The 26634-nt window shown below is 38.4% G+C and overlaps 1 protein-coding gene across 1 annotated transcript in view; it reads left to right on the plus strand.

Annotated features, from left to right (window-relative positions):
- The window catches only part of LOC117305605 (FYVE, RhoGEF and PH domain-containing protein 6-like), a 58125-nt gene extending 33783 nt beyond the window's left edge, over positions 1-24342 (plus strand). Inside the window, exons 2-17 of the mRNA XM_033790485.1 lie at positions 6847-8713; positions 11887-12157; positions 12465-12616; positions 13531-13687; positions 14282-14369; positions 14722-14778; positions 15153-15211; positions 16284-16355; positions 17285-17353; positions 17567-17662; positions 18272-18351; positions 18521-18623; positions 19747-19887; positions 20682-20781; positions 22520-22806; positions 23404-24342. Coding sequence (XP_033646376.1) covers positions 6847-8713; positions 11887-12157; positions 12465-12616; positions 13531-13687; positions 14282-14369; positions 14722-14778; positions 15153-15211; positions 16284-16355; positions 17285-17353; positions 17567-17662; positions 18272-18351; positions 18521-18623; positions 19747-19887; positions 20682-20781; positions 22520-22806; positions 23404-23538 — 3734 coding nt within the window. The 3' untranslated portion in view covers positions 23539-24342. The remainder of the gene's footprint in view (positions 1-6846; positions 8714-11886; positions 12158-12464; positions 12617-13530; positions 13688-14281; positions 14370-14721; positions 14779-15152; positions 15212-16283; positions 16356-17284; positions 17354-17566; positions 17663-18271; positions 18352-18520; positions 18624-19746; positions 19888-20681; positions 20782-22519; positions 22807-23403) is intronic.
- Positions 24343-26634: the final 2292 nt, after the last annotated feature.

Consider the following 26634-nt stretch of genomic DNA (forward strand, 5'->3'; position numbering starts at 1 on the left):
TCGAAAACCTGTTGATCCAGTCACACAAGAAGCCAACAAAGCTATGAAGAAAATACTCTCTATGAAAAAAAAAGAAGTTTAGAATAATTAAACAATCTGCAGGGCTGTATGCTTCCCTTTTGAAAGGGCAAGGGAACCAAGGCATTTTCTCTTTGGCAAAGGGCACCCTATGAGGAAATTGTGAATTTCTACTGTTCAAGGGCAGAGAGGCAATGACAAGGGGCAACAGAGGCAATACTTCCTACGATTGCAAAACTTGGCTGTTTTCTCAGTGAATGTTTTGCAGGAGTTTAGTACATTTCAACTGTTGCAAGTTATTTAGTGCAAGTTGTGCTGTCAAAATTTGTATCGCATTTGCATTCGCAGGAAGTATTGTCTTCAGACAATGGAAAGAGAGTTTCCTTGCAACTGTTTATTCGATCACATCCTTGCTCTATGGTTAAATCACGTTCCGTTTATAATTAATCCCACTGTAAAATATTACAACTGATAAAAACTAAAATACAATGCAGAAATCCCATGCCATGCCTCCAAAATTGGCGGGGGAAAAAACAGACCAATCACTATCTGCCACAGGTACATTATTTTTAATTCAACATGATTAGGTTTGCCAATGTTTGCTCATTGCTAGGAATTTTTAAACACCGAGTAGATTTTGTCTCTACCTAGAGATTATGTAACGCTCTTAAGATAGGCCTAATCTGGTGATGTATAACTTGGAGATAATGTCAACAGTGTTAAAGGGAAGGTACACGTTTGGTAATGGTCAAAGACCAGTCTTCTCACTGGGTGTATCTTAACATGCATAAAATAACAAGCCTGTGAAAATTTGAGCTAATGTGGTCATCGAAATTGCGAGAAAATGATGAGAGAAATAACACCCTTGTTGGACGATATTGTGTGCTTTCAGATAGGAATAAAAGACTTCTAGTTAGACGTCTTTTATTATTTTAGTGAAAAAATACCTCTTTCTCAAAATCGATGCTACTTCAGAGGGAGCCGTTTCTCACAATGTTTTATACTATCACTGCTCGTTACCAAGTCAGTTTTGAAGTTAATAATTGTTTTGAGTAATTACCAAACATGTACCTTCCCTTTAAAGGTACTCCAACCTGGGCATTTTCCTGTGAAGCATGCTGCTATGCCTTTACTGAACGATGTTGGTCCATGGGGGGGTAGACATAATAGTTAGTATTTTGGTCTTACCAATACAAAAAAAATATAGATTAAGTACCAGAGTAGTTTAATAATTATTCTTGGAAACCTGTACATTTTACAATATCCAAGATAATATTTTATTTTGACATTTTAAAAGTAATTTTTTTCAGTCTTGAAGTTTACTGATTATAAAAAAAGTCTTACTTAAGCCTAATTTAATCACAGTGCCCCCAAATAATTGGCTTGCCAGAGTAAGGTTACCAATCAAAATACCCTGTCACCATCACAATGTATGACTGGTATAATCCTGCTCCTTTTTGCTTAGTAGAAAATTTGTAAGCAAAAATGGCCCACTGCATGCTGGATATACATTTATGGTGCTATTCAAATTGTATCTTTCTGAGACAAAAAGAACCAAAAGCAGAAACAACATGAAACGGTAACACAACCAAACAGTACATTTAACTTTTAGATTTAGTATTAGATGGATAGGTTAATCTTAGATAGATATTATAGAAAGTTAATTAGGGAATAACAGTGTTCGTACCCGGTCTTCACGGCGTGGTAATGACCGGGTTGGTGGCTGGCGCTGTTAACGGACCGAGCCGGAGGCGAGGTCCATTAACAGCGCCAGCCACCAACCAAGGTCCAAGGTATTTAACCGTCCAAGGTATTTATTAATGTGCATTCTCTAAACCAATGAATTCCAAACTACATTTGGATGAAATAAAAAATATATAATGCCCGTTTATTAATATCATCAACTGTCCCTTTTCTAGATTGAAATCACCAGTTGGTCATGATTGGACAGTTCATTGTTCCATTGTTCAGTTTTGTGTGAATAGTGTGCAAAATCTTAAACAATGCATAGGGGGCCTACAATAATGCACAAGTTTTTTTTTGAATCTCAAAATACTGCTGCCCGCATTGTGACACTGTCTAGAAAATCCTGTTCTATCACCCCCATTCTGAAACAACTACACTGGCTCCCTATCTCTCAACGAATCATCTTCAAGCTGATGCTCATTGTCCACAAAGCTCTTAATGGCAAGGCTCCCCACTATATATTTGAACTGCTTCAAGTGTATACTCCATCAAGGAATCTTCGATCAAGTTCTATGCTTCTCCTCATTGAACCCAAGTCTCGACACTCTTGGGGTGACAGGTCTTTTTCTTCAGCCGCGCCACGCATGTGGAACTCTCTACCACTTAATCTTCGGTCTTGTGTTTGTACCGCAAAATTCAAGTCTCTTCTCAAAACTTATCTTATGTCACAGGTTTTCAATGACTAATTTTGTTGTGTCTGTTTTTTTCTTTGTGTTGTGTTTTGTTTTTGTTTTGTTTTTGGTTTTACTGCGCCTTGAACACCCAGCAGGGTGGATATGTGCGCATTACAAGTCTTATTATTATTATTATTATTATTATTATTATTATTATTATTAGAGAGGATTAACATATTTCAGGGGGGGGGGTAATTTTGATTATTATTTTGTAAAAAAAACAATCCAGCCTGCCACCAATCCCTACCCCCCCCACCCCCACCCCCCCCCAAAAAAAAAAAAAAAAAAAAAAAAAAGATAGGCTGATTGAAACTTAAGGATTTTCAAATATTTGTAGATCATTAACTAAAATATCTGTTTATATAGCATGAGCTTGAACATGGAGAGTACATAATTTTACTGTTTCTGGTAGTTCTTTAAAAAAAAATGGTGGGGGGAGGCAGAGAATGAGCCCTGGTTTTCTAATTACAATGAAGAGAAAGATCTCTTTACAGTTAAATCCATGTGTTTATCAAATAAACAGGTACTGGGGTCTATATTATAATTAACCAACTGTGGGCCTGTCTTGGGATTTGAACTGTTGTATGTGTACTTCCTTCTCCAGGGCTGGCATACCAGAGTAGCATTTGCATTAACAGAACACCCTCTGAAATTACTGTAATTACATTCCCTATCCCCATTGTGGTTGCCCTTTATTGTGGAAATAACTGTACCCACCATTTGCCTGCCTCCTTCACCACACACATAGGTTTGGTATTTGCTTTCTTTAGTGTTTGGTTGCTGAAGCTGCTTGAGCACCCATACATGAAATAGCAGTCTGGTGTTGTGATGCAATCATGTGGAATATGTCTTTGTGCATACTCAGGCCAGTGCATTAAAGCTGTTACGTAATAGCTGGCTATGTTAACAGTTGGTACAGGCCAAAAACACTTTGCATCATGTAACTAGCCCAACTGTCCAATCAAAGAGCCTGCTTGCCCTGTTTCTGGGCGGGGACGCTGGCTAGATAGGGCCTGAGCAGGACAACGTGGTCAGTTTGTCCCAAAGCTTGGTTGTGGGGTTAGTTTCCTGATGTTAAACCTGCGGTGTGGATGTGGGTTGTTCTGCTGCTGCTTCTGCTGAAAAAAAAAACCCTGTATGTTCAATCGGATCGAAAGCTTTGAAAACCACATACAGCATTCTATTGCATTGCCTGTGCATATTTCTCTACTGATTCACATCTCACTGTGGGTAAGTTAAGACCATGGAGGAAGGAAGTATCCTGTCTACCATTTTGTATTTTAACAATTTAAGAAGAAACCCTCATTGTAATTTCTTTAAGTTCTTAGTTGAATTTTCTGTTCACTTTAAAAATGTACAATCATAATCTCATGTTGTTCACTTCACCCAACCAAGCAGTGAGGAAGCAATAGTAAGTTTTTTTTAACTCAATTATGTAGAAGAGGTTAATGAAAACATATATCGCATTCTACTGCTACTCTAGCGCTACTTTTTCATGCTTGTAATAACACATTAAAATAGGAATCCTATTTGGACCTGGCTATGATTATGGTTTTGGGAGTATTATTGTAGAAGAGGAAATTTCATCAATTGGATTTGGCATATTTTATTTTCAGAGTATTGTTTTTCTTCTTCCAGCCCTCTAAACTGTTTGTGTTGTTTGCATACTGGCTAGACATGGCATGATTAAAATAAGGGAAATTGGAGGTCATGGTTTTCATGGTCGTATACAGCTGAAAGAATTTGCATTGAATTTAAATTGTAATGTCCAGTCAAGGATGTATGCATAGGATGTCCATCAGCACTGTGATACAAGCCTCAAAGAATGGCATCATAATTTACCATCATGCACATATGATGCGTAATCTGTACATTCGGCTTTTGCATGATGTTTTTTTTCTTCTTCGATTTTCAGACTTAACAAATGTCAACTTTTTAATCATATAAGAGGGTACTGTCTTAAAAATATTTATAATGCAATTGATTTTAAATTGAGAATGAAATCGATAGAAGCAAAGTTGCCTTTCCCGTCCTACACTACTATTCTTAAATTTCTGGGCAATCTCGGTGGTCCAGTTGGTATGACACTGCTCTAGAATTGCAAGGGTCGTGGGTTCGAACTGCCTCTAGCTACCGGGCAGCCTCGGTGGTCTAGTTGGTAAGACACTGCTCTAGAATTGCAAAGGTCGTGGGTTCGAATCCCACCCGAGTAATATGCCTGTGATTTTTCACAGGACTCGGGAAAGTACTGAGTATACAATGCTACACAAGTCGGCGGTGTGTATGGGTAAAAACCAAAAATTAATATTCTTTATCCCGATGCAAATTTAACATCTATTACTCTTAAATTGTTTAAAGGTCATTATAGTTAATATATTGGTAACCAGTTGCTCAACAGGATTTATGTATTTTTAGCGGGAAACGAAGTCAAACATTTATCAAAGAGGTGCTCACAACACCCTAAAAAAGTGGAAACTGTACATTTTAGTATTTTTGTTGTTCTACAAAACCTGTATGTAAACCTGGATCCAAGTAAATTCAAAAGCATTTCTTGTTGAAACATATTTTTTATAATAATTGACAGAAGATACAGTGCAGTAATTATACAGATTTCGTTTAAAACTTCAATGAGGTATTCCTTCTTGTAAAAATGAGTGAAAAAGTGGTGGCAGGATGTGGAAGGTTTTCAAATTTTTTCACATTTTTCCAAGATGACAAACGGGAGAGAAAATCTTGTTTTGCCAATATTTTGTGCTCAGATTGTTAAATGAAGAAAACACTGGATAAGGGTCAAATGCCTCGCAAAATTGGCGTGTCCCATGTTAAGTCACACAGGCCCGATAAGGAAAGCGATAATGATACAAATTCACGCCCTCAATTAGTTGAATGAGCACGTGGCAAATTCTGCGTGGGGCATTTCAACAAATCAAGGGCGTGCATTTTTATCATTATCGTTTTTGTTCTCGTTATAGGGGCCTGTGTGACTTGGCCTTTTAAGTTAAAGTTTTTTGAAGAACTTGCATCAAGTCCAGAACTTAGGATTGAAGCGCAACACATTTTGTCTTTCAAAGTTACCAGCCAAAAAGTTACTACACAAAAATTGTGTGCTACGACTGAAATAATGTCAAAACCTGAGCATGAAATTGTTATATTTTTCTGTTTAACTATTAATGAGTCATTATAAAAAAAGATAAACATTTTGCATGAGAATGAAAAAATAATGTCTTTGGGCTATTAACAACAACATAACTGCCATATCTTTTCATCAGGAGCCATGTCTGTCATAAGTGTTAACAGAACAATTGTGTGCCTGCTCGAAGAAATGCACAGAGCCTTCTTAAGCCCTTCTTTATTTCAAGGCAGACATTGATTTAATTCCCCCATTTGTTGAAAGAATTTGGACAAAGAAAAACAAAATTGACAGGAATTACACTGCTGACCCGCCCCCCCCCCCACCCCATCCTGGATCAATTGGCCCTCAACAGGTGTTTCCATTAAACAACTGGCTTTGGAATGTTCCAGGGTCACTGTTATGTAATACTGGGAAGGAGGGGATTCCATGGCAAAATTATAAATATTAGGGCAAAGGCAACTTTGGACAGTCATGGGACAATATGTTTCTCCAGAACCCCTCCCCCTTTGAGATACACAAACTGTGAAGGCTAGTCTTTGACAATTACCAATATAGTGTCCACTGCCTTAAAAGTACAATTAAAGAAATTTGTACCATTTATCTTAACTCACAGGTGCTCGTGGTCTTTTTCCCAGGAGGGCAAAATAAAATAATCAAAGGAGGATTAAAGCCTCAGTTTGCTTTCTGGTTTATGTAAAGATTTACAGCCGATAATAACGTATACAGAGTCCTTGCTAGGATTAATTTTTTATAGTATGCACTTATCCTACTAGATAAAAACCCAGAGAATAAATACCATTGTCCAGTGTCGGTTTTGTATGAATAATTTGTTTTAATCCACCAAATCTTAATGAAGTCCAACTCAAGTATTTTGCGCCTTTTTTTATCAAGTAATAAACCACTAGGGAAGCTTAGTGTTATAAACCAATTTTGTGGTGATCGAAGGAAAGTGTACCAAAGCGGGTATTGAACCTACAACCTCTTGATTTACTGTGCTGGTGCTCTGGCTCTAATAACTGAGCTAAATCTAACCCTTAATCACAGTTTTTTTTCCAGTGTGCCAGTCATAATTTTACCCCAATAAAAACACTTTCAATTATGATTGATGACCGTTCAGTACTTTAAAAAAAGGTTTATCATTTATTCAAAATCTTACTGGTGGTGAAGTCGAAGTGAGTATTTCCAATTATATTTTCTGTTTATCTCGCTGCCCAAAGGACAGGTAAAAATATATTTTGACAAAATAATAAAAATATTTATTTTTTTATGTTCCAGGCGGAACAGCAGCACCATTATCGCCCTACAAGAAGCCTACCATAGCCCCTAAACCATCCTCATTAAAGAGTCCACCACTACCGCAAAAGAAAAACCATGGCTCCCCAAAGAAAGCAGTGCCTCCACTCCCGACGCCGAAGCCACGCAAACTGCAGACAACTCGGAGCACACCTGTTCCCTTGTCGCCTAAACCCCCCATGGTCAAAGCAAAGAGTTTCCAGAGTCCAGGACAGAGGGAGAACAGTGAAGATTCTGGTGTCTTTGACTTGAGGGACAGCGCCGAGTTTTCAAAAGTGACTGAAGTGATCGACGTCAAGGAGCCCATCTCGGAGGAGTCGACGATCAAAGATGAGGCTAAAAATAATCTCTGCATTGAGGAAGAAAGCAGAGTGCCACCTGCAGATGCTGCACCGGCAGCTAATGCCGTGTCGTCCAGTCTAAGGGTTTCCCCACCAAAGCCTCTCCCACGAAGGGCCCCGCCCAGTCCAGTGCCTCCCCCGAGGCGTGCCAGGAGTGTCGTCGATCCACCAAGCCTCAACAGGGAATTGAAACCAAAACTGACTAAATCTACAGATGATCTGACAAGCTGTGCTGTTGAAGAGAAGGATGAACCACCAAGCAATGACTTCAATCATTCCACTGACAGTCTTTCCGACCAAGCAGATGTCCAAGTCAACATAACAGGCCCTCCTCAGACTGAAACAGACAGCTTGAACACTGACAGAGACCCTAGTCCACCTCCTATACCACCTCACAAACAAAGCAACTCTCCTAGAAAGTTACCGCTGGGCAATTTTGAAGCAAAGCCATCGAGGCCCCCACCTCCCACAAGACCTGCCCCCTCTGCCCCTCCCATCAGGCCAAAGCCAACGGGTAGAAAGATTCAATCTCAGTTAATCCCAGAATCTCATTCTGTGCTTCAGATGAGGAAGGAGAGCCTGATGAGTGATGGGTCTCGTGAGTCATCACCAACGATTCCGCCTCGGACGCGGAGAAGTCTCAGTCTCACCGTTGAGGAGGTGCTACGTTCGAATCATATTGAGAAGTCCTTCAGCTTTGATGAGACGATGAGTGAAAGGGACATCACTGGTCTTGAACGAAACACAAATTCAAACTCTGAAGTGTCGCAGATAGTAGACGAGGGGGAACATCGTGCAGCCCCTCCCCGTAAAAGATGGTCTCAACATTCTCATAGTGCTACCTCTGCGATCCCTTACCACAAAGTGCAATGCTCATCCCCTTTCAGTTCAACAAATGATCTCTCCATATTATCATCCGACTCTTCAGGCATCATTGGTTATCATTCCGTGGCCCCACCGCGGCCGTCACAAGGCCCACCGAAGCGTACACCGCCTCCCCCACCCGCACCCTATGCCACCACCAAAGCATCTCGCTCAACACCAAGCAGCGCTGAGAAACGAACCCCTCCTCCCCGGCCGCCACCCATGCGAAGTGCCCTCCCGCCCAAACCAGCCACTCTTGTCCAGAGTGTATCGCAAGAGGACAGCATCAACTCGCAAGGGATGATGTGCAAGAATCATCGAGAGCTTTCTCATGTGCAATCAGACGTTGGCTGCAGCAGGAACAGCATGATGAGTGAAGACGACGAGTACGTCCTGCCCGATAGTCCGTACTACGAGAACAATGAATTCACGACTGTCTTCGACCCGCTGTCGCCAGCCCAGACCTCTGAGTCGGCCACGAAGAGGCCGGTCCCAGGTCGGAAGAGAGCCCCTCCTCCGAAGCCGAGTAGGACCCTTAGCATCCTGTCGGACATCTCTAACGACGGCTATGAGGACATGTCCAGGGGCTCTCTGGCCTCTGTGGCGCTGAGCTCTATCGGAGCTGAAGTCTACTCAGTCCCAAGGTGAGCTCATGAATATTCAATTACATTGTCCTGCATAATTTCTTTTTGGTAATGAATATAAAAATACAAAAACAGATGCAGAGCTGGCAAAAATTTCCCTTATTTGCAGAAATTTCCAGAAAGTTAACCAATGTTTCCATGTTCTGATGAACAAATAGGTAAAAAGTCCCTGATTATAGAATTTGGTTTCATGTTGAATGCAATTAAAGATATCTTCTTAAATTTACAATATATCCCTGAATATAAGATGCAAATGGTGGCAGCTCGGTGGATGCTGTTTGAAAAAAATGTCTGAAAATGCATGAAAAGGACTTTTACTTACATGAATTGGCAATATTGATTGCAACTAAACTACGTGTAGTTTGTACAGTCAAAGACTTAAAAATTAGCTAATATTTTGTTATAGTTCTGTTGTTTGTCATTGTTGGTTCCACATATCAGTGTCTTTTTGACAGCTGGTAATTTTAAAGTCGTTGGTCGTCAACATTTGTCTTTGATTTATCGGTGGCAAGAGTAATAAGTATCGATACGATTTGAAAGACGATTGTTTTATTTTGGAGGTGATAGTTCGACTTAAATTGTTGGCAGCTTAATTCTCGGGTGTGTCAATGATTAGACAGTGGGAGTTACTTTTTCATCTTTAAAAAGATTTGGAAAGAAGGGAAATTATTTGTGGATAACTGGCGAGGCTAGTAGTATGGCAGAAACAAACCCACACATTGAGATATTACATGTATTAGGATTCTAGGAATATGTGGACACATTTTATCTTAATGGGTTAACTATGCAATGTTCTAGCAATGCTCTGGTTGAACTGCACCAGACACAAATCGTGACGAGACTGGCCAAATTTTACCTTAAAAGTAAGCTTGGGCGATATCGATTTATTTAATTCACGATATATCGCCGACAATATATCGCGATATTCGATATAATCGCGATTAATTAAATTTGACATCATCAGTCTTCAAACTCCCAGTGAAAGTTGTAGAAGAGACAGTCTTAGCATAAGAGAGGTGTTCTAATGACCGGTTCTTCTGGTTTTACTCCAAACCTATGGGGTGCAAGATGTCTCAGCTAAGAAGTACATCGCGATATTGCGATATCGAAATCGTTTTTAAATTAGTATCGCGATATTCGATAATATCGTGATATCGCCCAAGCTTACTTAAAAGTTAAATAACATCTATCTGCTGAAATAAGCCCCAAACTCAAAGGCAGCCACTGTATTCCCTTTTATAGTACCGGTAATAGTATCTCAAAGATTGATTCAATATGTGATCTCTCAAAATAAGGATTATTGCTATAGGTGCTACATAATTAAACAGTTATGAAACACAAATTATGTTCAAATCTATTACCAAAAAAAAAACTTAAAAAAAATTTTTTTTTTCAAGAAAACAAAACTATAATATTTTTTTTAAGTTGAGGGGAGTGAATGGAACATATATTGTTAAGTGTCACATTCCAACCAAAAAATTGTTGACAAGCACCCAAAGCAATCCTCTGCAAAAACGAAAAACAAATTCAGTTGCATGACTGGCAATTCTTCCTGGAGTGGGCTTTGCTTTTGATAGAGCAAACCATTCAGTGCTCACAAAGGTCTGTTTGCTCACTGACCAGCTTTTTCCTCTTGGCTCCACTGCCATTATGCCCATGGGCTATAAAAAGCCTTGGTCATTTCTTTTTACTAGCTGGAAGAGTTATGTAACGTTATGTAACAGTGGGAGGTTGGATAGATGGTTATCTAAACAGGCTTTACTGGTATGGGGGGTTAAAGGTCACAGATTCTAGAAGTGAGGTGATGATGGCTTGTGTTTTTGCAGAGTGACTAGGCTGACTGGTCTCCATTTTGGGGTGTGGCAATTAGTTCAAGACGGCATGGGTAATTATTGAAGAAATCGTCTCAAAGCGCACTGCTTATTCTATCTAATCACATTCAGTGGGAGATGCTTTTCACCGAAGTTAAGCAAATGTTTTGTCGGGGTTTGGGGTTGCGGTAGAAATACAAATGATCGACACATCTCACTGGCAAGTTAAAAAAGAAAAATAACTAGCTTAGGCAGGATACATTAATATTGTAGTTATTATTGATGAATTGTAGTTCTTAGTTTTTCATTTTTATGAAAAACATCAACATATGAAATTGGCAAAACTTGAACTAAATTACAAAAATGTTTTTTTCATTAGGGATTGCTTGCATCTTTTCTAGCATTTCTTTATTTCAATAAAAAACCGAAAGAAATGTTTTTGTTTATAACTTGCATTATCAATATGAATCAAGTAAAAACTTGCAGTTTATCAACAAAAGATAATATTTTCATCAACTACTGTGGCCCCCCTCCATATTTTTCCATTTTGTCCTGAAGGCCTTATACAATTTTTGCGAAAAGCACTATTATTTTTCTATTGATTAGATCAAGTTAATTTTATCTTTGGTTGTGATACAGAAGTTGATATTATTTATTTACATCGTACTTGAATGGGGAATGACCCTCTACACATTATACTTTGAACTCATTGACTGAAATTTATTAGGTACTATATATTAGTAACAGTCCCCGATATAAATAATTTTGCTTTAAAAATGTTCTGCTAAGCACAACAAAGCAGGACACCAGTCACAGATGCTACATGTGACAGTTAATTTTGGCTGGTAACACAATTCTGGTAAACCAATGTGCTAAGGTGCCTTTTCATGCTTATTGATGCATTCACTTGCAAACTACTACTAGCTTGTGATTGTAATCCCTCGCACTACCGACGACCTTTTAAACAAAGTGGGTTGTAAAAACATTTGTACTGAGTTTGGTACGTTGTTTGCAGCATTGCGGAAAGTAATCAAACAATCAACTGAATAACCATGAGTTTCAATGGTGAATGGCTTGTTTTCAGTAATGCACAATGTTGAAACAGGATTATGTGGAAACAAGGTTATAGAGTCGGAGGATCTGCAATATCCCAAGTTCAAGAAAGATTCTTCTTTGGAGTTGGTTTTCCTGTCTTCTAATCTTAAGAATGGCCAAAAGGAGATCAATGTTTTTCATAGCCATACCTGAGTGAGTGATAATGGGGGGGGGGAAGGGAAAAATACAAGAAAAATAAGGTGAACATTTTCCGATAATTTTAAAAGAGCATGCGTTACACCGTCTCCTGTATTGTCACTTTAACAGATCATGTGAGCACAGCATGCATGAGAGTGGGAGGTGCCAGTGCGCCGACTACGCCGAACAGAGCAGCGGAGAAGAGGAGGGATCGATCTCGGACGATGATGAAGACAGTTATGAGAAGTTTGATCAGGACATCCTTGTGGAGAAGGAAGACGAAGAGGAAGAGGATGATGTGGAGCCGGAGGTACGCAAGAGGCGCAAGGCCTTCCTGGTCGCTCAGGAGCTCAGGGACTCTGAGAAAGTCTTCGTTGACGTCCTCAAGCTTATCAACAAGGTAATTTTCGAACATTCCGGATATTACTTGGCAGTCTTTGAAAACACAAACTCCTTCAGAAAAAAACGACAAATCAAGAAGCAGCATACATGGCTTGGAACTCCCTACCTGAAACTGTGAAACTTTCAAACGCATTTGGCATAATTATTTCAAATAAGTCCCTGTTGGCTTTCCCACAGTAAAATATTTAGGATGTGTAGAAGCAATTTGGTCTTGTGGGATCAAATTGTTCGTTTTGAATTGATGCATCATTTATACTTTGATTTTTCCACCATAACTTATTCATTTCCTCTTTGTTTCGTCTCAGGATTTTAAAGTGGCCATAGATGATGCAGAGAAAGCTGCTGGTCGTCCCATCATCGAGAAAGGGACACTCGATCAGATCTTGGGTCACCTTCCCCAGCTACAGATGTTTAATGAGGACCTGCTGTCCGATCTAGACTCTCGCATCAATAACTGGTGAGAAAAATCAAACTTCATGTTTTCTGTTTTAACATCTATTAAATCCTTTCCAGTACCCACTGCTAAAACATACAATTTTAGCAGCCTCTATCTACCAGGGGCAACCCTCGTGGTCTATCTAGTTGGTACGACACTGCTCTAGAATTGCAAAGGTCTAGGGTTAGAATCCCACCTGAGTAATATCTCAGGAAAGTGCCGAGTATACAGTGCTTACATATATCAGTGTATGTTGATAAAAACCAAAATGAATATAGTTATTCATTGTTTAGTCTCCTGTAAGCTGGTCTCTGGTGCTGAGTACTCTATTCTTAAAAGTTTGTGAAATCTATAACCCAAGGAGGTTACCAGAAGGTGGGAATTCCACCATTCAAACATACCGCCTAAAATTTGAATCCTAGTTTCATTCAGGTTTTTTTTAGGTCAGCAATAAAGACTGGTTCATACTTCCACCGAATGTGATACAAATTTTGCCGTCTCAAATTCACAACAATAAATTCTCAACTCTCTGCAAAAACATTTGTAGCGGTTCGCGACGAAAAACAGCAATGTGACAGCAAATGGTTTTTAGTGAGTTTTTATGAATATTTTGAATAAGCACAAAGGTGATAATTTTGTAATGTAGTCATCTCTTTAATATTATATTACCTTCCCGAGTCCTGTGAAAAAATATCACAGGCACATTACTCGGTTGGGATTCGAACCCACGACCCTTGCAATTCTAGAGCAGTGTCTTACCAACTAGACTACCGAGGTTGCCCGGTAGCTAGAGGCAGTTCGAATCCTACAGTGCTAACACACATCGGTGTATGGGTAAAAAAAAACAAAAAAAAAAAAAAAAATTTAAAATTAATATTCTTTATCCCCGATGCAAATTTAACATCTATTATTATATTACCTGTTGATCATTACAGGGCGGAGACACCTCACATTGCAGACATCTTCTTGAAGAAGGGTCCCTACCTTAAACTCTACAATACTTACATCAGAGACTTCCAGAAGCTGACTGCAGCCCTGGAGGAAGCCAGCGTTAAGTCGCCATTGTTTCAGACAGCTCTGAAGGAGTTTGAGGTGAGAGTTTGCCATTGATGTACCACCTCTCACCAATTCACATGAGAGTCATCGTTTTGGAATATGTTGAGAATTGCATAGCTAGTGATAATGCCTAAATACGGTTTTAAATTTTATCCTCTAAGCATCAGTCTTGACAGTGTATTTATGTGGTATTCTAACTGGCCCTTTTCCTAAATTTGGGCTCTTGCTTCGGCTCCATCTTCAATTTTGGAGCAGTGTACATTTGGTCGGTGTTTGTAAAACCAAACGAAGTCTAGCGACAGAGATGAGCCTAAGCCAAGGTTTGGAAATGCTCCTTGTTGTTCATTCCTGCTATTTCTGTATTCATAAGGCAAATCTGTGCCTTGCTGGAGTTGACACTTACCTTCCCAAATGCTCTGAATCCTCTGCAGCAAGTTGGTTGATTGAGGAGGATTGAAGACTGTATCACAAGACTGTATCGCCAAAATGACAGTTGCTTATCGCTGGTTCAGTCATACCACTCTAACCCAAGTGCAAAAATTTGGAGTGGAGGAGTAGGATTGAAGTTACCTGTGGGCAAGAGGGCCTGAGGAGTTTATTTACCACTAATTTTTTCTTTTTCTGTTTTAGGCAAGTCCAAGATGTCAGAATCTGTCAGTGAGGCAACACATGTTGAAGCCAATACAGCGGATCCCTCAGTACAAGCTGTTGTTAACCGGTACGTCAACTGGATTCCTCTCCTTGCCTGAATGTTTTGGGTTTTTTTGCATTCATTTATGGGCCTACCTCAAACGAGCACTACCTCTGTCCATACTGAGCTTTCAAACAGTATAAATGAAAATAGGAATTCAATGTTTTGTACAATCTCGCCCCTGGAAAGTGGAGCCTCAGGAGTAGGTGGCAACCCTGGTTTGGTTAAGTAAAGCCCTCACTTTGAAATAAAAGATAATTTAAAAAGATGGCAGATAAAATAAAATTTGTGCTGTGGCCGATAATTATGAAAAAGTGGATATTATTGGTTTATTTTGGTTGGTTGAATAATGATTGACTTTTTTTTCTTTTGTTGTCAGAATATTTGAAGCAACTTGATGAGGTTTCTCAAGAAGCAGACTACAAGGATACCGAGGGTAAGCATTAGAAATGTTTTTTATAAAGAAGACAAGTTATGAGTTTCTCAGTGGCTAAAAGCAGGACTAGATAGCTTTTCATTTCACTAGTTCATTAGCGTTTTCACTACTCATTGTTTTTCTGTTAAGGTTCTAGTTTTCCTTGTTTGTATTGTCAGCTGATTGGCACCCCATAACATATGGGCTAGATAGCTCAGTTGGTAGAACGACGGCATGTTAATCCAAAGATTGCAGGTTGAAGTCCCCCCCCCCCCCCCCCCTCTGTAGTTAACTCTCCTTTGTTCAATCCAAAATATTCAAATTTTTAATAAGATTTTAATATTTATATGGAATGAAATAATAATTATTTATGATATTTGGTTTGCGTTTTACAGCTGCTCTGAACATAGTGAGTGAGGTGGCAAACCACGTCAACGAAAGCATGAAACAAGGGGTAAGTATTTCCATCAGTAGTTGTGTAAAATTGCGTTTTGGCCGAAGCGGAGGCCGAGCGGTCAAGCACTGTTTCTAATTGGCAGGGTGTGGATTTAATTTCTGGTCTTGACACTGGTGCCATTATTCAAGACCATAGGTTCTGTGAATTGGGTAATGCACCTAAAATAACCCATTTGCAGTGTCTGCTGAATGCATCACAGCACCATGTGAATCATCATAAATTGGTCTTATAATTCAAAACATAGCTATGCTTATCCTGTTGAAAAACGGGCCTTTGATACATACCTACAATGTAGGTGTGTGATAAAGCTGTACACGAATCTAGTGTTATTATTTATTATCTGAAAACATCCAGGTTTTGCAACATGTGTTCACAATGAATTGTTATTTCGAGTATCAAACTAGAAGGACATCAGTTTCCAAAACTTTGATAAAACAAATTTCAATTATTTATTACACTGAACTTAGTGCAATTTCATGGAACTACTAACCATCGGATTATGCACCCTCTAAGTAGGGAGTTCTTTGGGTCTAAAACGCAACATTGCACCCTCAAAGTAGGGAGTTCTATGGTTCTAAAATGCAACACTGCACCCTCAAAGTAGGGAGTTCTTTGGGTCTAAAACGCAACACTGCACCCTCAAAGTAGTGAGTTCTATGGTTCTAAAATGCAACACTGCACCCTCAAAGTAGGGAGTTCTATGGGTCTAAAATGCAACACTGCACCCTCAAAGTAGGGAGTTCTTTGGGTCTAAAACGCAACATTGCACCCTCAAAGTAGGGAGTTCTTTGGGTGTAAAATGCAACATTGCACCCTCAAAGTAGGGAGTTCTATAGGTCTAAAATGCAACATTGCACCCTCAAAGTAGGGAGTTCTATAGGTCTCAAATGCAACACTGCACCCTCAAAGTAGGGAGTTCTATGGGTCTAAAACGCAACATTGCACAGCGAGATTGCTATGAATTGGGACCCAATCCAGCTATGTTCGACATTTCACTTCAATTCTCATGATTCAAGGGTGCAAGCAATAAATCGACATAAACATTTGTAATTTTGTTTTATTATAACAGGATAATCTTGATAAGCTTTTGCAGCTTCAGCAGGGTCTCGTCGGCAATCACGAGATCGTCAAACCAGGACGGGTTAGTCTCAGTGTTTTCTAAAAAGTGTTTTGCTATGCACAAATTTTGGGCGAATATCTTTCCCTGATTCTTGATGTTTTTGTTTGATTTTGAGTTTCCAATTTGTTCACTTAATGGTTTGGTGGATGCGCTAAAAGTTATTTTGATTGGGTTGATTTGATTTTGACGCTTTATAAATACATTTTACTTGATTGATTATTTTATTGATGTTTGATTCACTTGATGAATTTATAATATTGATAAGTTCTTTGGATTGCTTTGTTTGAAAATATATATTTAAATTTTGATTGATTATTGATTGATTATTGACTAATTCTTTGTTAGGATTTTGTGCACTTCAGGATTTGATGGGCTTGATTAATTGTTTGAATTAATTTGTGTTTTTTATTTGATTGGTTTCATTTAAATGTACATTTCATTCTCTAAATCCAAATATTATGGCACCGTGTGAAAATGGCCTCTTTAAAGTCATTAGTCTTATTTCTAGCCATTATTCTCTGATACTGGTTGCATTATTTTTTAAAGACCGCCTTTAAATAAACCTGGTATGTTGGAGGGCATGAACTGTTTGGGTAATGTAATACTCCTGTTAAAGATAGTGAGAATTTTCTTATTGGTGTCGAATATTCTTATTGGTGTCGAATATCTAGATCAAAGTCTACTTGAATTCTTGGGTATGAGTTTACTCCTTACACATAGCTCTCTTCGTGTGACTGATTCAACAATAGACATTTAAAAAAGTATCTGTTCATGATGTCGCAAAACAAACATAAGAATAAATCTGCTTCACTCAAAATGCTGTCAGCTCTCGTGCTGCAAATATCAGGGGACATTTCATTGATGAAAGTACATTGAGGAACTATTGAAACAAAAACTTTGTCATGTAAGATTTGTATTCGTTTTGATTTGAAGTGTTTTTATTTTTTCAGGTTTTTATCAAAGAGGGAGATCTCCTGAAGTTGTCGCGCAAAGTTCCGCAGACACGCAGATTTTACCTGGTGAGTTGATTGGTGTAATAGGACTGTTTCATCAAATCAAGTGTGTATTTTTTTAAAGTGATCCAGATACAACTTGAAAGTACTCAGTTTTCCCAAAATACTATATCTTGCCAAAGCCAAATACTCCCTAACGCATGATTGCAATCATAAATCGCAGAGACTAAAACCAAAATATTAACCCAAGCTTCTTCTACTGATGTATCTCCATTGCAGTTGAGCGACATCCTTCTGTACACCACACCATTCTTACTGACTCCAGGCCAGTACAGCTACAAGCTTCACAATGTCCTATCACTAGCTGGTATGAGGGTAAGTTCCCCACCCCTACACCCCCCCCCCCCCCCCCCATGATTGGCCGGTGAACTTCTTTGCTGCAAAGGAAGTCGGAAGGTTGGACTCAGCTTAAAGGCAGTGGACACTATTGGTAATTACTCAAAATATTGTTAGCATAAAACCTTTTTGTAAAACGAGTAATGAGGAGAGGTTGAAAGTATAAAACATTGTGAGAGACCTCTGCCTCTGAAGTAATGTAGTTTTCGTGGAAGAATTAATTTTCCACGAATTTTATTTTGAGACCTCAGATTTAGAATTTGAGGTATCAAAATCAAGCATCTGAAATGAAAGCACACAACTTTGTGTAACAAGGGTGTTTTTTCTTTCACTATTACTCGCAACTTCGAAGACCAATTGAGTTCAAATTTTCACAGGTTTGTTATTTTATGCACATGTTGAGATACACCAACTGTGAAGGCTAGTCTTTGACAATTACCAATAGTGTCCAGTGGCTTTAAAGGGGAAACCCAAGCTGCAGATAGCATTTTGTGGATGAAATCTGTTGGACGGTCTCTAGAAAAAAAATTGCTGCAGGATGTCATTAATACAAAATTATGCAAGACCTCTTGATTTGATATTTTGCAGGTGAGTAAACCAGCCCAGGAAGATTACAAGAATGAGTTTAGCATCATCAGTGTTCAGCGTTCCTTCACCCTGGCTGCAAGGTAAGATAGACAACTCATCTTTTTTAAAACTTTTATCAAGGGTTTTTGAAAAGTCAAAATTTATAACTTTAGCCAAATGCGGTTCTAAAGTTACTCTTTTAGACAACAAAACGTTAGCCACTACTTCTAAGAGCAATGGTTTGATGGTGTTTTTTTTGTTAATTTCTAGCACACCACAAGAAAGGGACTCTTGGATTACTGCGTTGAACAAAGCCATCACAGACTACGCAAGCAAGAGAAGTTCCTTTGCCATGCTTCATCCGTACGCTCAGGTAAAAAGAGAGAAAACAAATTCCTTTTCATGAAGTTGTTTGATTGTCGAAGATTGAGGGCCGAGGGACCAAGTAACAATTGCTTTATTCTTGGGATCCAAGTATCTTGGTCGCCCAAGTATCTTGGTCGCCCAAGTATCTTGGCCAGGCATATCAACCAATCTCATCCATGTCTAGACAAGTTAATGTGAGGTTGCATAACAGTAGTGGATTGAGGTCACCTGTAGGCAAATGGGCCTAGGGAGGTTGGGTTTTAGTCAAACTTGAATATCGGCCCTCTTTTGTGTTGTTTTGAATCGGTGAACATTTTGATTGAAGAGCAGCAACCTGGAGGCCATCTTGGATCACCATGACAACACTGCTGTATTTCAGGCGGTATACTGGTAACAGCGTCATGCAGAGTTTACCAGCTGCTTCCTGAAATATAGGGGTGTTGTTCAAACACAACGCTGGACCCTCGCTTCCTGACTGACGTCTCAAACTTGTAACTGCAATAAACCTTCATCACCTGGATCATCTTTCATCTTAACAATTTTTGACTCGTCGACTAGCCACCCATAGTTAAAAGCTGCAAAGTATGACCGCCCTGTATAACCCCCCTCCAATGATACTTTCATGGGATCATGGAGGCAGGTTGTTAAGAAGGGTATCATGAGTGATGCCATAATACATGACCACTCTGTTTATAAACCAAGGTGGCTACTCAATTTTAATTGTGGCATTTAGATCAACTTGGTGCAAACTGAGTTTAGTTCCATTTCTTCGTTGCAATAGTCATAGTCAATAAAGGGAGTTCTCATTTTGTGTGGGGAGTTTTTGGTTCACCTGTAATAGGGAAGTTTGTTTTAAGCATTTTTTTTTAATTATTATTTTGTGTCTGATTATTAAACTTAAGTTAACACAGTTGGTGTATCTCAACATATGCATGCAATCACAAACCTTTCTCTTAAACTATGGAACTTCAGAGGGAGCCCTTTATCACAATGTTTTATACCATCAACCTCTCTCCATTACTCGCCACCAACAAGGGTTTTACGCTAATAATTATTTTGAGTAATTACCAATAGTGTGTCCACTGTCGTAATTGATTTATGTTTTTTGTTTACCTCTTTTATTTGCTTAGCTTCTGACTGAAGGGGACACAACAAGCCTTGGACGTAAAGCCCCAGCTTGGATCCCTGATGGTCGAGTCACCATGTGCATGATCTGTACATGTGAGTTCACTATCACTTGGAGAAGGCATCACTGCAGGGCATGTGGAAAGGTACCTTATAGTAATCAGAGTAATATTAATAGTAATATTAGCTCTTATGCAGTGCAATTGTGAAGAATCATCATTGTGCTTCATACATTATAACCTCTGGTCACCGGCCATTTCATTCCTGAAACCATCTTATCTCCCTGGGAGTATACAGCATGTGCTACCAAAGGGTCATCCTTAAACTGTGGCTGTGCCGAGATGTAGAACAAGGAGCTACTCAAGTAGCTTTTTCCCTCGTACTGCATCTCTTTGGAACTCCTTGCCTGGTGCATGTTTCCCTTCATCCTATGAGCTTCCATCTTCTAAGAGGAATGTCAATTCCTACCTTCAGCTCGACTGAGTTTCTGCATGTCTATGTTTTCTTCCTTGTAGCCCTTAACCTAGAGTGGCTTTACACCTTGTTTTAGGCAACTTGCATAAAAAATTGAAAAATAAAAATAAAAAGCTAATCAATCACAAGAACCATCTCCCTCCTCACACGTACCCATATACTTTTGTACATGTACTTATATTATCTATTTGACATACTGTCTACTTGTATTTGTAATTGTTTATTGCCCAAATAAAGAATAAGAATACCCCTGATGTCATGAACACAAGTCAAACCCAAACCCTTATGACTCGACCACCAGTCATTTAACCACTCTGCCACGACCACCGCCACAAGTTTCAGTAGTTTGTGTTTTTCTTGTGCTGAAGCTGCTCTTTGAATTTAGGCCCAGTTCCCTTTAGGGCATCAATCAAAAAGGACAATAGAGAAATTAATTTGAGGGCATAATGTTGTTTTTCAACACCAGGTGATCTGCGGTCATTGTTCAGCCAATAAAATTCCACTGCTGTATCTCACCAACAAAGTTGCAAGAGTATGTGACCAGTGCTTCAAAAATCTTGGCAAAGGTAAATTTCTGGAATAACAATCAGTGTTTCTACGTTAGCAGTGGTCCGTTGGCTAAATGCCAGCTAAAACAGCGGAAGACCAGTAAAATTATGTGAAACTTGTCCAGCTTGGTAGTTGGTTAGTTTTTAGCCGAGGTAATGCTGAAGTAAAACCTTTAAACATGTACCAGTTTAAAAAATGAATTGAGGAACAGTGAATTGACAAGCTGACATGTCACCCTGGTTTGTCATTGAACTAGTTAATGGCAAACCCAATTTTAAAAGGGCACCTTTCATTTGCATTTGTTAACATACATTTCTAAATCTAAATTTCTTTCTTCTTAGTCTCCTGTTTTCTCATTACACAAATTATACCAAGTTTAAGTTGATATGAAGGGTGTGTTGTATCATGTAATTTAAATTGTTTTGGTCGTTTTTAATCCTTAATCAAATGGTAAATCTCATCTGCCAACATTTTTTGAAGCTATTGTTTGTGTGTTTTTATGTTGATAAACTAGTTATACCAAGTCGATGAGTTTTAGTCAGTTTGTTTTGTTTTCACATTACATAAAGTGGTTTGTTTTGTTTGATTATTTTGCTCTTAATCAAGAAGGGCCATGATTTGACAAGCTATGCTTGTTGGAGACCTCCTTTCGCTCTACCTATATGCATGTTATTGCAATCATAGAATTGTATTGTTGTACTAGGTTGGGTACACATATTTGTGTGATGGAAAAAGGGTGTTAATGCTGACAAGGGGCCAATTTCTTTAAGCCTGTAAGCATAAAAACTTGAGAAGCACAGAAAAATCTTGCTTAACAGAAAAATCTTGCTTAACAGAAACTGGTTACCAGCCAAAACTCCATTAAATTTACATTGTTACGATTGGTGCCTTAACAGCTTCATGAAATCGGCCCTGCTTTGGAAGAACCTAACGGAAAACAGAGCTGTATAGAGCAATGAGCTGTTGACTTGTGGTTGGTGATAATATGACAAGTAATTTTGCCCCAAGGTTTTTACAATCACAAGAAGTGATTACAAGTCAAAGAGATATTAGTTGAATCATACTTTATTGCGGCAATATTAGTTAGTTACAGTGATTTTAGTTGAAGTGTACTTTCAATAAACTTATAGAGTTATAGCTATATTAGTTGAATTGTACTTCATTGTTGTTATATTACGTGATTTTTTTTTCCAAAGTGCACTTTAATTGAAGCAATTTTTTGTTGTTACTTTGCTAGTTGAAGCGTATTTTCTTTGGGTGACACTTTGTTAGTTGAAGCGTATTTTCTTTGGGTGATACTTTGTTAGTTGAAGCGTATTTTCTTTGGGTGATACTTTGTTAGTTGAAGCGTATTTTCTTTGGGTGGTACTTTGTTAGTCTTTGTGTATTTTCTTTGGATGATATTTTAAGTTTAAGTATACTTAGATGAAGCATTTTACATTTGAAGTAATATTAGTTGAAGTAAATCTATTATGGATACATGTAGTGGATATTTTTAAGTTGATGTTTTCTTAGATATTGCATTTTTATTGTATTTCTATACCGCATGTTCTCAGCTTAGGCTTACAGTTCAATTGTGGTTAATGTAAATATATATATGTTATTAATTGTATTTAGCGCCATCAGCACTTTGATGGATTTGTGCGCTTTCTAAGTTTTCATTATTATTATTTATTTATTATTATTTTTATTCCACGAGGTTGAAAATTTCTATTGCTGATTCAGGTTCCTTTTTTACTTATGTATTTATTTTAGGAGATAAGCAAGGAGAAGAAAGCGAAGACAAAGATCGTGGGAAGGGGAAGAGTAAAAGGAAACGCTCAACGAGGCTAGTTATCCGACCCTCGGCACTTAAACAAGTGAGCGCCAATGAGCAAGACACCACCATGAGCGGCTACTTGATGCTAAGACGAAAGAAAGACTGGAAGAGGCAGTGGTATGTGCTCAAGGAGAAGGTTCTGTACCGGTATAAGGCTAGCGAGGATGTAGCCGCTCTAGAGAGCATGCCACTCCTTGGCTACGATGTCACAAACCCAACTGAGGTGAGCTTCTGGCATTATTTGTTGATTTAGGGGCATTTCAGAATTGTCAACGTTAAAAAAGTTTGATTTGTTTCCTGAAATCATAGGTGGGTAAGAAGAAATCACTGATGTGGGAGGAGAACTCTAACGGGGAAAATCAGCATTTGACAAGGATATTAGTAACAAATAAAGACAAAATACCCAGCCGGCAAGATCGTCCATTTCATTAAAACAAATTCTTGGTTTGTTTAAGCCAGGGAAAGCTGTTAAAAACTACCAATGTTGGAAACCTTTGAGATAAAATGTCTGGTTTATTTGAGACATTTCTTTGTTCTTCAGTGTATAGATCATATTATGAATACTTAAATATTCAAAAATAAAGATGTGGTGTGGTGGGACAAAAAAGACAATGCCAGCATTACAAAGTTGTCCTTTGTGTATTGTTGTTCCATACTGTATTGTATGTGAGGATAACTATACTTGTTTTATTACGCGTGACCAATTCTTCAAATTTGTGTGAATGGTTGTAATCATTGACAAACAAATCAATGTAATTCTACATCTTTTTTTTAAAAGTATTCCTGAACTAACCTGTGATTGTCATTGTGTTTCCCACAGCCCTTTGATGGAGTGGATCCCAGTCTTATTCTTCAGCTTTCCCATCAACTAAAAGTCATGTTCATCCTTCGAGCCGAAAACAAAGCAGTAGCTGAGAAGTGGTCAGATCTGATGGTAGATGCAACTCATCTGTGATAAACCAACCCCGAGCTGAGAACCAAACAAGTGTTGAGAAGTTGGCAATACTTGCAAGTCATTCTCTGATAAACCAGCCTTAGGGACTGAGAACTAAATACATAGCAGCCCCACTCTAATTCATCTTTGAAAAACCATGGGGAACAAGAATTAAACTAACAAAAGTTGAGAACTAGGCAACCCTCGCTCTAAATTGTGACGAACCAGAGCCCATTGCGGACCAATTCATGATTTCATGAATCGTGTACATTCCTTGTATATACATAGCTGATGCAATAACGGATCTAAGAATTTGCAGAATACACTGTTCTGTGTCTAGGAACTTGCAGAATATACTGATCTGTAACGCAATAAGAACCACTGTTTTGTGATATAGTGTGCTTTTATCAAAGACGTACGACCACCAAGACCAAAATAACCAAATGATAAATGATTCCACACTAAATATATTTCATAAATGTTAATCAGCAATTTTTAATAAGGTTATCTCACCAGCCTATTACCTCCATTTTAACGCAACCTGTCTAATGGTAATTATAAGGTCTTCTCACATTATTGTTTTATCAAGTATTACCAATTTGTGCCTTAAATGTGCTTCCGTTTATGATAGTTTTAATATTTCGCTACAAGGAGTTTATTGATATTCATTACAAAATTGTATTAACGTTTTGTTTGAGAATAAAAACACAAGTTGTAAAACCATAATGCTGCCTTAGTCAACCAATATTTGTTTCCCCTCTGAACTATGATGGTATTTTAAAGGCAGTGGATACTATTGGTAATTACTCAATATAATTATTGACATAAAACCTTTCTTGGTGACTAGTAATGGGGAGCGGTTGATAGTATAAAACATTGTCAGAAACGGCTCCCTCTGAAGTGAGGTAGTTAACGAGAAAGAAGTTGTTTTCCACGAATTTGATTTCGAGACCTCAAGTTTAGAATTTGAGGTCTTGAAATCAAGCATCTGAAAGCACACAACTTCGTGTGACCAAGGTTTTTTCTTCTTTCATTATTATTTTATATACTTCGATGACCAATTGAGCTCAAATTTTCACAAGTTTTTTTTTGTATGCATATGGTGAGATACAAAGTGAGACGACAGGTCTTTGACAATAACCAATAGTGTCCAGTGTCTTGAGAAGGAATTGAAGTCACTGCCATGCAAAGTGCTATAACTGCTTAAATTTATTGCTGTTGACTGGTATTTCATATAAAAAGTCGTCATTGTAACAGGCAACTGAGTTCACCATATTCAGATCAAAACTGAATATTTCTAATTACGAAAGCTTTGCTTTTTTTGAGACTGTTTTTTTTCTTTCTTTCTGCTAAAAAGTCAAAATATGCTCGCATGGTGCATCTTGTCTCAAAAGACACTTTTGCACACCAATTGCTTGCGCCCTTTCTCTAATAAAATAAAATTTATTTGAAGCTTTGCATGGTGTGAATAAATGGGAAAAAAAACTAAAACTAAAAAGTAAACGGGTGGGTACAACCATGTGCAAATCTCTTTTGTGGGAGTGTTGGAAATAAATGTCTTATTAAATTGAATAGAATTGAATTGAGAAGAGCCAGTGTCAACTCAACGTTTTCAATAGTATACTGTGTTTGTCTTCGGATTTACACATGATTGTACCTGAAAGTTTACCATTTGTTTTTAGTGGGCGCTACGGCGCAAGAAATTTAATTTGTTTGTATGAAGGAGGACCGATGAGAAGAGCTGTTATTTTTGTCTATATTTTTGAACAGTATTCTCTACTCTTTAAAATTTCATGTGATATATTTTTCACAGCTTGGTTGTATCTTGCAACTAACAAAAACTAGAATATTTGTTAACATTACTCTTCTAAAAACTAGTGACATTGTAAAAACGTGTTTAAGTAAATGTGTGCTCATTAATGTACAAAACTGAAAAATTTATATAATATATTCAAAAATTTGGCAGATCAATTATCCTTCATGGAAAGATACAAAGTATTACAATGAATTTTGAAAGGTAATTAATGATTAAAGTGCCTTAATTAATAGGTAAAATAATGTGAATGAAATGTATCAAATTATAATTATATATTGTTAAATTGATTGTTCAATTAGTATCATTTTAAACTTCAAATCTGCCTGACCGGTCACAATACATGAACAGCAAAGATTAGGCCCAAAGAGAGCAATGCAGGCACAAGATAAGGAATTTGAGCTGAAATTTGAATGTCCACTGGACGCCATTTCAGCTAGCTACTCTTTTGATGCAACAAGAGATCAGTTTAGACCATTGCTTTCAATGACATACCAGCCTTGCTCAAGGCAGTCGCATTATTCGCTCCGAAAAGACGCCGCTGTAAACCCACCCGTATACCCTGTGCGTGGTGCGTGCGATCACACCGCATGACCCACCCGTATACACACTGTCACATCGTACGACTACTGTGCACACAAGTCATCCGCACTCATACCACTAACCGCATGCGGAGGCTGATGGCCGACGCATGCGGATAGTGTACAGGGGCATCGTGTCGTGCGATGTTTACGCACAGTGAATACGGGTGGGTTTTTAAACAGCGGCGGTCTTTTTTCGGAGTGAATAATTCGACTGCCCTGAGCAAGGCTTATGACATACAGGTGTATGGATGGAGTCATTGCCGAGTGGTTAAGAGCATCAAATTCAAGTTCTGGCGCTAAGTCACCAGAGCGTGGGTTCGAATCCCGGTCATGACACTTGTGTCTTTGAGCAAGATACTTTACTATAATTGCTTCTCTTCACCCAGGGGTATAACTGGGTACCTGAAATGGCACCGGTGTTCTATTCCCCTTCGAACGGTCAGCCATTTGTGCATAGAGCCTCCCAAAGTTAGGCAGGTTTGGGTCTATGAAGGGAACAAAACAGATACGTAAAAAAAAAAAGCAATTTTAAGTTGTAAGGAAATGTTTCATTAAACGATGCACTTTATGCATCAACATTGTTACATGTATGTATGTACATTATTAATAGATGTGTAAATGGATATCCACTAAGTACAAGTTGTGAATTGAGTGGAGTAAATACAAAAAAATTGTGTAAATTATGCGCATATGTAAAGTATATTCATATGATTGCATGTG

Source organism: Asterias rubens, chromosome 2, assembly GCF_902459465.1.
Source record: "Asterias rubens chromosome 2, eAstRub1.3, whole genome shotgun sequence".
NCBI classification, from domain to species: Eukaryota; Metazoa; Echinodermata; class Asteroidea; order Forcipulatida; family Asteriidae; genus Asterias; species Asterias rubens.